Raw genomic sequence first — 12,290 nt, 5'->3', positions numbered from 1 at the left:
CATGGGCTTAGGCATGCTGGAGGTCTGCACGTGGCCAGGTGGCCCTGCGTGGCTCAAGACAAAGGTGACGACTGACTGCAGAGTGACTCCGTGTTCTGGAGAGGAGAGGATGAGTAGGATGGGTTATGATGACAATTAGTGATCTCTGGCTAATCCTGACAGCTTCTTTCCCTAGGCTCCTAACAACCACAACACTACAGTCTTCTGTAAAATGAGGCAGGAGAGACAATGAATGTCAATCAAAACCCAAAAATTTACACTCTGGGCCAGCGGGAGATGGAGCGAGCCACTGCACAAAGTGGGTTTGGTGACATGTCCATTAGCAAAAAAGCCAAGCTCCTCAATTTATTCTTGGAATAAGTGCCTTTCCTGGCAGCAAGGCAGCAGGTAAGGAAACCCACGCAAGGCAAGAGCAGACCAAGCCAGGTCCCAACTCCATTTCAGTCACAAATGTGCAGTTTTGTTTCATCAGGGGAAAATGCTGCTAATCACGGTAAATTAGGTAGAAGTCACTGAAGAAAAGGGTCCAGCAGGTTAGCTGGCAATTTAGACACCAGTGGAGGTAAAGAGCAGAAACTCATGGATTAATTACATTAGTACTACAAATAGATTTTAGCCAGGCTTTATTGGATGGAAATTATTTTTATATGATTTAACAATGCAAATCGCTCTTTGCTCTGGAAACATAGGTACAGAGTTGAAAATATGAGTATGGCAGAAAACACATGGCAGTAACAGAAAAGAGGTAGAAAAAGGTAGGATAGGTAACTGGGTGATGGCAAAGCAGAGTGCCCTGAATGTGTATAACCATGGAAGGCAACCCATGCTGCAAGATCATTTTAGCACCTATAGGTACCACCTATCTCCTAACTGGGTGGGAAGTAAAGAATTAAAAAAAGGTAAAAATCAATCCTCTCCTGGTAGACATTCATAGTACCTGGCAGGGTGTCAAATAATCATCAGCTTGAGTATGAAGAAAGAGGAATTCCTTTCCCTTTGTTAAGCCCAGATTGAGTGCATTGGCTTTTTCTCGTCTATGTTAATTAACCAGCACGACAGGACTTAGTATCTTCCATGAGAGGTGGAGGAGAGAGAGAGGGGCAGACCTGAGACTTGTTCATCTTACCTGTAATACTTTGCCCTGGGGACTCTCAGCAAACAGCAACACCTGATTGTACAAAGGGTCTAAAGACTTGCGAGCCACTTTTGTCTTCTTTTTCGCAATGCACACGCCATTCTCTAGCAGGTAAGCTTTGATGTAAGCAGCTGGAACAAAGAACATGGTCAAATATGAAGAAAATCTTCATGCTCGCTTTAGAAAAGACAGCGTGCCATGTCTCAGGTGTTTCTAAATTAGGCAGTTACAGAAGGGAAAAGATCTGCCCAGGCAGCCTTGTTTTCATTACCACGCACAGGCTGATTTGAATTTTAGGAAAAAAATTCAAATTTTCCCTGTTCACAAGCATTGTGGGAGGCTAGGGATCAGGGAAGTGCTTTAGGAGATCAAAGCATCCTACCTGGCAGTGTTTTGGAGCCGGGTTTTGGTGTCAGTCCTCGAGCCTGAATGATATCCACTTCAAGCTGCCCATTTCGCTCTTGCAAGCCAATTTCCACGTCCCCTAAACCAAAATGTCAAAATATATAGAAAACTTTCAAAATAATACATCCTTGGGTTAAAAAAATCTTTAAGAAACAATCCTTATGTCCCTCCTGCATAAGCTGTAACAAACTGGATGTGCCTGATTTCCTCCTATATTACTCTGGAGCAGCTCCACAGTGATTCCAGGCCACATTTTCAAAAGCAAATTTGACTGGGAGCCTTCTAAAATGGCTTTGGTGGCTCAGTCTCCTACTCTTTGTGGCAGCAAGTTTCGCACCTCTCCCAAATAGAAGAGCCTAGGACTACAGGCTGCTCTGGGAAATGGAGTTATGGTGGACCATAACGAAGAGCCTGATGGGCCTTACAGAAAGAAAAACCCCACAAAATGCATTTTGAGGATTTTAGCTGCATTTTACTTAGTCTGTGCCTTTCAGAGCTGAGAGAGAAAAGCATAAAGCTGCTGCTCTCGTCCTAATGCCACATTTGCTGCAGTCAGCAAAACCTTTCAGCCAAGCTCACTTGATTTAACAGAGAAATGGAGCAGGACAGTGTTAGATCAGCAGATGCTGGACACATTATTAGGTGGCTTGTAGGAGCTGTCTGCTCAAGACTCAGTTAAAGCCACCCAACTCCTTTGTGTTCCTTACCCATCGAGGTGGTGGCCAGGGTCTGACGGCCAACAAACTGTGCAGGGCCCATGCTCCCCAGGAAGTCACTAAACTGCCCAGCAGATGCCAGATGGACTCCACTGAAATTCAAGCTGCAAAAGAAAATTATTTTGGCTAGTGCTTAATCTGCATTTTAAAGCAACTCAGTAACTAAAGAACCAGATATAATGCATCTTTGAAATGAATGGCATCTACAGAAGCCTTTTTTGGAGCAAAACTCAATGGTTTCTACACAGTTTAGTTACGTGGAATCCATTTAAAATCTTTTTCCTCGTCCAAAAAACCCGAGTAATGGTTGCAGTCCCCAGCTGGTCAATATTTGTTTAGCTATAACTGTCTCTAAGGAAAATCTCTGCTACCTCAGGCTCATATGTGGCTGACACCTCCTCAGGTAACAGATTCCTAGAATAGCTTATAGGATGTCTCTTGGTAGCCATCCCTTCCCAATCCTCATTTCTGCAGAGGAAATAATCCATCCAGAGCAGTAGTTAAAAGTGAGATGAGCAGGGCAGGCATCAATCCCCTTGGGACTCAATTCCCTATCCATTTATCACACACACTGAGCAATACATCTCCTTTTTGATTAGAGGTCCCATTTCCTCCTGCTCAACACCAGAAGCCTCCACCCTGCCCACACTCTGTGGTTTTCATATCTGCTTCCATGACTGTAGCCTCAAAGAGGATCTGAATGTGGCTGGCAAGGCTAATAGGACAACATCCTCAAACACCAGCAGCATCTCTGCCACAGTCACCACAGCAAAACAAAAGCTGTTGGGAGGACAGAGCCTCCAAATCTCATCACCAGGCACTGAGGCTGGCCCATGGCAAGCTACAGGTGCTGGTCACTGCACTGGGACATGCGTGTAGCAACACAAGAGTCAAACTCTGTGGTACATTGATACAAATGAAGATTTACCCAGTTGTACCCTGATTTACGCAGCTGTTTCGGAGGTTGTAGAAGAACTTGCTGCAAATGGTAAGGAGGAGGCTTGAGGCCAGCATTTGACACCTACATTTGTCCCACAGGCATCTGCCAAGCCATGACACAGCTGCTGAGACACGTCAGGAGCTCTGTGCAGGGATACCCACGCTGCCGTGCCGGGTGCTGCTCTCTGCCTGCTGCGTGCCAAAGTCAGGCACAATTACAAACCTCCTCCACTTCTCCTAACTTCCTTCAAGGGGGGCAATTACCCACAGAATGATGCAGCCCCCGCTCCCCAAACCCCTTTCTCACAAAGGACACTGTGAGGAGGCTGCACGTTGGGTACAAGTGAGGCAGAGAGGAGCCCTGTCTGCGGGGCGGGCTGGGGACCGCAGGCTCTCACACAGCTGAGTCAGCCACAAAGACCCGGTGATGCCCCCCTGCTAGCCAGTCACATTTGAAAGACATTAAAAAGAAAAGAAATTCTTTTCCAGCCCCATTCAACCAGCAGTGTGTTAATTTCAGGTTGGGATTTCAGCTCTCAATAGCTATTTGCAGAGCTGCTCTCAGCCCCATGGGAATATTTATTTCTTCTGACAGGGAAGGAGGATGCCAGCACACACATCTCAGCAGCTCACCACACGTGGGGACTAAAGAGGACATGTCACTAGCATGGGTTCATGGGGTGGCTTAGCTCCCTGTGACAGGGGCACTGCATTAAATGGCCCAACTTTTCCACAGAGTACTGCACCTCCCCTCTACACTGACCTGACTCTTGGAGAAACCTGGTTATTGCTGCTACACAGGGAGAGCTGCTGAGCCATCAGCATGGAAAAACCTGCCCTTGAGCTCTTTATGAATGTCACCTATGTGAAAAGGGATGAGGGAGTCTCAGCATCCTGGGTGACAGGCTTGGGAGGGCCACTGTTTGGGTGTATTTTCCTCAGTTCAGTGTTTTTCCACCCTGCATCCACTGTTTGCACCAACACTCCAGGTGATGTTTTAAGATACAACAAAACCAGCGGCATTTATTTGGCATTCATGGCAGAGAAGGCTTAACATTTTTCTCAGTTTCCTGTGTCACCAACTTCTTACCAGCACAAGATGCATCCCCAATGTCCAGGGCCACACTCTGCTCCCCGTGGGCACACAATTCCTGCCCTATCACCCACCTGGCATCTGTCAGCCCCACCATAGTAGCTGTCCCTGGGACCAGGGCAGAGCTGCTGGATTTGTGGCCTGGCTCCCCAGGATGAACTGTGCATGCAGAGAGAGAGAGAGAGAGCCACAGGGCTGGAAAATCTGCAGGGACATGGGATGGGGGAAGCAGAGGAAGAGGGAGCCCAGAGCCAGACAGGCTTTATCAGGCTCGTGATTTGCCCATACAAGGAGGGAAGAAGTGAGTCCTGGTGCACATGAGGACCAGAGAGACTCCGTGACCCTGCTGGCTCAGGCATTTTGGGCTGCACACAGAGAGTCAAAAAAGGATGAAAACTAGTGCCTAGAGAACTCAAAATAGTGCAGGAAAAAGGAGATCTGACAGACAAAGACATAAGATTCAGCAGGAGATGAATGGACCATCAGCCAGAAGGTAAATGTTTTCTTTATTCTCTTCAACTCATGGAAGACAAATGGGCCAAACTCGGGTCTCACTCCTGCCCTGGGGAGTGTGTGACCTGAACCAGCACGTAAATAACAATCTGGCAAGACAACTCATAGCTGTTCAGGGAAATGTTCACTGCTGTGCTCGGAACAGATGCTTGGGCTAATTAGCAAGATGCTGAGGACCAGGACAGAGGAGGGGAAGCCCAGGACTGAGGGAAGCTGAGGGCTATGAGAGTTCACAGCACACCCAGAACCAGGTCTTGGAGCAGTTTCTTTCTAGGGGGAAGTCCAGACATGTTACTGCAGAGGACACACAAAGGTGGGAGAAGACCACCCACAGAAACCCTGCAGGACAGCAAAGGAGAGAAACCCCTCTGGCCCCTGAATACTCAAAACAATTCAGTAAACCACTTCTTTTACCTGCCAGGGAGAGAATCACCTCAAAGGCTGATGCCAAGTACTCCTCTGCACTACACCTGCGTGGAGAGAAGGCAGCTGTGCTCTCACACCAGCCCACCCCTCCTCTGGTCTAGCAGGAGGTGTTCCTGCCCATGACAGCAGGGCTGGAACCAGATGATATTTAAAGTCCCTTCCAAGCTGTTATGTGATGCTAACTATGAATGCTGCTAGCAAAGGCTCTGCCCAGCAGCTGGGGCAGCTCAGGAGAAAGCAAAAGCACCTGCTAACAGAGCAGCTGATGCTGCAGCCTGCATTGATGATATAGAGGAAAAAAGCAGGAGAGTATGAAGGACAGTGTTAAAAAGCACAAGAACAAGGACTGTTGGAGTAAAGGTGAACCAATGGCAACTGGAAGTGCTTATAGCAAAGCAAAGGCTGCTTGCTGTTATCCTCCATAAATTCAGAAGTCAGAGAGCTCTGGATGACCTTGAAATGATGAATGCTCTGCAGTGCAAACTACAGCGAGAGGGCAGGACACTGCTGCAGGGACACCCAGGCTGGGCCACCAGCACAGAGCCTTGCAAGGAGAGCAGTGGAGCTGCTGCTTGAATGGAGCTGCTGATCCCAAGGGGAATGGCAAAGCTCACTTAAAAACACAGGCCAAGGTCAAGACTCCATCAGTCTGGATAACAGCCCTAGTTAATGGGTTTACTAGCACTATAAGAAACCCAGTATTAAATTAGACAGTTAATGTTCCCCACTGTTATATTTGACTGGGAAGGGAAGACATAGGAATTACTTCTATAATAGATTGTGCCATTAGCTGGTAGAACTGGCTGCTACGTTGCACAGAGGCTGACCTTTTGCAGTCCTGCTTTATTAGACACTAGAAGCAGCAGCTCTAAATCTTGGCTTTGACCAATTCCTGGACATACATTTGGGTATTGCCAATAACACTGGAATGGAAACAATTTCTGTCTGGAAAAATCATAAGCTATCTCCAAGAAAGCTACTGCTTCTCCCTTGAGGGAAGAGGGAAGGGGAAAATGAAACAGCAGAAATTTAGTATGAATGTGGATTAAAAACAGCAGGAACCATTTATCAGAATAGACTAAATTTCAGAAGCTCAAATTCAGCTTGGTGAGCTGTCTGTCAAACACTCAGAGAGAAGCTGGGATGGTGAGATGAGGGGGACATGTATGGTGAGATTGTTGGGACAGGGTCTCCCCATTCACTTGTTTTTCCTGCAGTTAAAGGAGCAAGGCAAAGAGCTCCAGGGAGCACTGTGACTTCTTTTAACCCTTTAAATGCAGCCCTGATACTCCCAAGAGCCCTTCCCTGCACTCTGGAGCATGCAGCAGGCTCAGCAGACTTTTCCTGCCTGCCCTTTGCATATATCAAGCTGTGCTGACCTGCCCTCGATCCAGAAACCAGCTCTCCATCTGAACCACCACACACTGGATGTGCTGGAGACAGGCTCCTGAAGGGATCTGCTGCAGGTGACAGTGGTGTCTCCATCCTGGGTGACAGCCAGCAGATGTTTCACACACACTGCAGCGATCCTGGAAAGCCCTTCCCCTCCCATTGCCCAACACGTCTGTCCCTTCCGGGGAACAATCACTACAACCTGGTTATCAGATACGAGATGTCTTTTTTTATTGCATCTAAAGAGAAATGCTAAAAATAGCCAGAGGAATAAAGGGGGAGCGCTTTGCAGCTGACTTGCAAATAGCAGCTGCCAGAGCCAGCAGGGCCCTGTGACAGGACCTCCTCACGCTGCAAAGAGCTGCACACAGAGAAGATTAACAGGTGACACTTGTCAGCCTTTTGTCTAAAGGGCACAAATCCTCCACTGAGCGAGGGCAGCGCAGCCTTTGAACAGCAAAGCGAAATTAATTATCTCTTCTCTGGCCCTTTGCTTTCACTAATCATGATTTACAGGCTCTGCTTTGCCACAGCCAAATGGGAATGATTTTAACAGAGCTAAAGATTACGGGTTTGCTGTGGAATTGGTTGCAAGTTGAATGCAATGCTGTTATTGGCCGGAAGGCAGAGGGAGAGCACAGGGAGGTCAGCGATGCCTCCAGCATGTCAAGGACAAATGAAGGACATTTTGCTGGAGGATGCTCAGACCACGCTCTTTAGCTGTAGGCAAGGAGGAAGAGCAGGGAGAGTGAAAGATGACACTGGATACCATTGATCCTGGGATCTGTGAGCCCACCAACTCAGCAGAAACCTGCATGAACGTTAACCCTGGCTGCACAGGCACCAAACCATTGATCCTGGGATCTGTGAGCCCACCAACTCAGCAGAAACCTGCATGAACTTAGTTAACCCTGGCTGCACAGGCACCAGCTCCCACCAAGGCTCAGCACAGGCTGCAAACACCATTTCAGCATCAAACAGCCATTGCTGTGCCCGAACTGTCCCCAGCACAAGAGCCAGCAGGCACGGCAGTGGGGACACACCCAGCGACAGCAGGAACACACCTAGAGACAGCAAGGAGGCAGGGACAGCAGGGACACACCCAGTGACAGACAGCAGGGACACACCTAGTGACAGCGGGGACACACCCAGCCACAGCGGGGAGGCAGCGACAGTGGGGACACACCTAACAACAGCAGGGACACACCTAGCAACAGCAAGGAGGCAGGGACAGCAGGGACACACCCAGCGACAGCAGGGAGGCAGGGACAGCCGCGAGAGGGAGACACGAGCCCGCGGCAGAGCCGCAGCTCCCGCACGCCCGCGGTGCCCGTGCACAGCAGGTACCAACCACCAGCCCGGCTTTATGGCACAGCCCATAAACCCTTCCTGCCTTTCTGTGACACGTTTACATGCAGAGTAAGACTGGTGGTGAGTACGGACTGGGGAACGAGAGGCTGGAGAGCAGCACTGTGGAAAAGGACCTGGGGATCCTGGTTGATGGAATATGATCAGCAGTGTCCTGGCAGCCAGGACGGCCAATCCTGTCCTGGGCATCAGACACAGCATTGCCAGCAAGGGAGGGGATTGTCCTGCCCTGCTCTGCACTGGTGCAGCCTCACCTCAAGTCCTGAGGGCAGTTTTGGCACAACAATATAAAAAATACATTGAGGTATTAGAGAACATTCAAAAGACACCACGAGGATGGTGATGGGACTGGAGAGGAAGCCTTATGGGGAACACTGGAGGTAACACGGTTTGTTCATTCTGGAGGAAACTGGGGTAAGACCTCATTGTGGTCTTCAGCATCCTCATGAGAGGAAGCAGAGGGGCAGGTACTGATCTCTTCACTCGCATGACCAGTGACACATCCTGAGGAAATGAGGTATAAAGCTGAGCCAGGGGAGGTTTAGGCTGGATATTAAAAAAAGGATTTTCATCCAGAGGGTGGCTGGGCACTGCAACAGGCTCCCCAGGGCAGTGCTCACAGCCTGTCTGAGTTCTAGAAGCATTTGGACACTGCTCTCAGGCACAGGATGAGATTCTGGGGTGTCCTGTGCAGGGCCAGGAGCTGGACTCGAGGATCCTCGTGGGAGTCTTCCAACTCAGCATATTCTACATTCTATGGATCTTAGAAGCTGTGTTCTTAAACTGGGCTTGAAACTGCCCAGACCTTCTTCTTTTAAACACAACATTCCTAATCCTGATTATTTACGAAATCTGTGCAGCCTCTGAAGACTGTGTTCTTGTGCTGCATGCTGTAGGTCAGGGTGTATGAAATCTGTCCTCTGTAGAGTAATTTAAGAGTGGCTTAAAGGCTCCTTGCCAGCTGCTTGCTTCTCTGCTCTTTCAGGGTAGCAGCATTTCCTGACCTACACCTTGCAAAGATCCGTGTCCTTCCCCTCTGTGGGCAAATCATGCAGTCACTCCCTTCGTGGCACAGCAGCTGCTCCTTATATATGACTGGATGGAGAACCAGCTTTTCAGAGTTTGCTTGTAAACTGATCAGGATTTGAATGCCTAGATGGACAACACTGATTTCAATGCAAAATGCTATGAAGAAAATGCAGAGCAGCTGTGCTGATCCCTCTCACACAGCATATGTGGCTCTGCTCAGTCCCCTCCACACTCCCGCCCGCTGGTGGCTCCAGATTAGCATGCAGAGTGTGCAAAGGCAGACACATTTAGGGAAAATGTAACATTAATTTCTTTTCCTGTCCGTGCAGAGTTTGTCCGACCTCTTTTCTAAATCTATTTTTAAATTGCTTCTGGGACTCTGTATGCCAGGTATCCCATTATGCTGCTGAGAGCGTTTGCAGAATCAGCTTGTCAAAATCTTGTAATACTCACAGGAAATATGGTCAGAATGCATCTCCACAGGTCAGCTAGTCACACCCAGGTACCAAGGCCAGAGCAGCCTTATTTACAGCATCCAGGACAGCTGCTTTTCTAACCTGTTCTTAAATCTTTCCCAGACAGCTTATTCCTGTACATTATTTTACTTTTCCCTTCCAAATCTTTTCCCAGGTTTTCCTCTTTACACATCAGTCCTGAACATCCTTTGTGAATTATTAGTTTGAAAAACAGACCACATATTCCTTTCTTTTCCTCTTGATATCATACTTTTTTAGAAGTCTTATAAGACTTTGAGACTGGTCTTGATTGTACTAACATGTAATGGCCACATGCTTGCTACTGTGCCTGTGCAGAAGAAATACAGAGCGAGGCATTCATCTCCCTTCACAGGCTGGGTGTAACACCCTTTTGTGCAGGAGCTCTCTCAGAAGAAGAGAATTTTGTGTCCTCCCCCCTGGACCAAATCCCCATTCCTGTCTCTCTGTTTCACAAGTGCACACCTTGACTCCCACTGCTCCACTGCCGTGGGTTCAGCGAGGTGGTGAGGCCAGACAGCTTCAACACAGCCACCCCCTGGCACACCCAGACAACAGCTATTTTCAGAAGATAACATTTTGCCTTGTTCTTTTCATGGATTCATTTACACTATCCACACAAACACCTATCTGCCATCATCTCAAGTCTCCAGAGGCGATACATTCTTAAAGAGCTGCTCCACCATGTCTGGTATGTGCATGGAAAGTGTCTGGGTCCAGGGTTCAGAAATTATTGTTCTGTTCTTGTAAATAAAAAAGCCTCCTTATATCCTCTCATGGCACAGACTTGCAGTTATAAGCGAGTTGCCTAAACACAGCCATGCATCACAGTGGTTTGACTTGCACAGCTGAACTAACAGATACACCACACATCTACATCTAACACGGAGCTAAAGTCTCCAGCTCTATCTTTAAAAAACAGGGACTGCAACAGATTCCTTCAGCCAGAAGAAATGGGAAGAGGGAAGTCTCCTCTGAGACTGATAACATATTTGACACTTATTTTATTTGAGCATTAAAAAAAACCCATCAGAACTCCAATTTCAGGGAGCAGTAATGTTCTGTGTAACAATCACACTCATCCATATTGCATGTTAACGTCTTTTAAATCGCATCTCCCAGGCAGGAGCCAAGCAGAATCTATCAGCTAAGGAGGAAGGCAGAACTTGCCAATGGCCATTACCCCATCTTTCAAATATTTATGGTGTGCACAAGGAATATGCATCCAGCTACACTGTCCAGGGACTGGGCACACAGCCCCTTAACCTGTCAAAGTCGATGTGAATGCTGCAGGAGCCTTCACTTTGGCTGGGAAGGTTTTCCATGAGAATCTATCCCTGCAGGACCCAAACCCACCCTAACCCCACCAACTGCACACCTCTCCTCTGCCAGGCAAGATCTCCAACTCTGCCTCTCAACAAGCCCTGTTTCTCTCTGGGCCACTCCACTTTCTGCAGCATTTTTAGCACTGTGACGTGCTGTCTTATGTGCTGTAACACATTGTACTCCGCTCGCGTATCCCGCTCCTTCTGCTCTATGAATTCTGCCACTGAAACAGAGCTATAAAAACTAGGCAGTGAATTCTGTACAAAGATCTCCCCCACTCCCTTCCCCACCTTGCCAGGCTAGCTCCATTTTTAGCAATCACTAGTCATCTCAGATGCACTGAATAAAAGATAGCTACCTGTCTTCAGTGAGCAATTCTGTCTGTTCCCAAGAGGTTGCTGAAGGTGGGATTCACTGTATTTCCTGCTGTAACTACAGCTCTCAAGGTCACATCCTTTCCAAGCTGTGCTGGTCAAGCTTTGCCTGCACAAAAGGATGTGCTGTTGCTGAACAGGCTAAGGAATTTCTTGATATATTACAGAAATAATCTCCATGCCTTTCCTGGTTTCTATCTCAAAAGACTCTGATTTCTTGCAGCCTGAACTGATATTAACATGTTTCATTACATTTTTTTAAAGGACTCGGATAAAAAGAGCCCTGAACATAATCTGTTATAAAAGAGTCTAGAAGTCTCCTGGCTTTGAAAGTCAAACAAGAAACATTCAGGGAATAGCTGCAATGTGAATCTCCTGAATGGGGCATTCAGGAATCAAGTCTTTTGGTCATTCTTGAATGTTGATGGATAATTTCATGTGAAGGGAGGTGAATTTTCATGTGGCCACGTGGTCACAACCCAAGCCAGTATTTTCTCTTGCTTCCTGTTAATTATTGTTCTGCAGTGAAGCAGAGAAGGGCAGGCAGCTCCTCCAGCCCAGTCCCAGTGCTGGCTCACACCAGCCCAGCAGGAGAGCTGGTACCAGAGCCAGAAGGAAGCCAAGAGGTGCGAGATGCCCTTGCAGGTGGCACTTGTGCCAGGCTGTGTCCTGCTCCTGCCTGGGGCACAACAGGGCAGAGCTCAGGCAGCACTGCCCTCACCAAGGAGAAGAGAGGTGAGATGGCAAACAACACCTTCCTTGCTGGACCTGCACACTCATCTCAGATAATACGAGAACAATCCTCCGAGTCTTTGTTAGTCACCACCTGCTGTGCTTTTCCAAGGTAAAAATCACCTGATCTCTCCAGAACTTAATCATCTCAGCAGTAGCCAGCAAGAACAAAAACTCTATGAGTACCACTCACTAGGCACTATGGCAGCTAGCAGGCTTTTGTTCCAGGTCCATTTTTATCTTTCTGCTCCATTTTCAGGAAGAAAAGTGCTTGGCAGGAACAAGTTACATGCAAGTCCAGAATCTACTGCTTTTTGAATGCTGTACATGGTCTCGTGCAGCTGCAGC

The 12,290-nt window shown here is 48.0% G+C and overlaps 1 protein-coding gene across 1 annotated transcript in view; it reads right to left on the bottom strand.

Moving 5' to 3' along the window:
• Positions 1-12,290, bottom strand: part of RIMS4 (regulating synaptic membrane exocytosis 4) — a 55,926-nt gene that overhangs the window by 8,491 nt on the left and 35,145 nt on the right. Inside the window, exons 3-5 of the mRNA XM_041419306.1 lie at positions 2,248-2,360; positions 1,518-1,619; positions 1,127-1,266 (exon numbers count right to left, since the gene is read on the bottom strand). Of these exons, the coding sequence (XP_041275240.1) occupies positions 1,127-1,266; positions 1,518-1,619; positions 2,248-2,360 (355 nt within the window). The remainder of the gene's footprint in view (positions 1-1,126; positions 1,267-1,517; positions 1,620-2,247; positions 2,361-12,290) is intronic.

This window comes from Onychostruthus taczanowskii, unplaced genomic scaffold, assembly GCF_017590055.1.
Source record: "Onychostruthus taczanowskii isolate IOZ18803 unplaced genomic scaffold, ASM1759005v1 scaffold60, whole genome shotgun sequence".
NCBI lineage: Eukaryota > Metazoa > Chordata > Aves > Passeriformes > Passeridae > Onychostruthus > Onychostruthus taczanowskii.
Note: the sequence above shows the minus strand (reverse complement) of the source record. Positions and strands in the feature narration are given on the sequence as shown.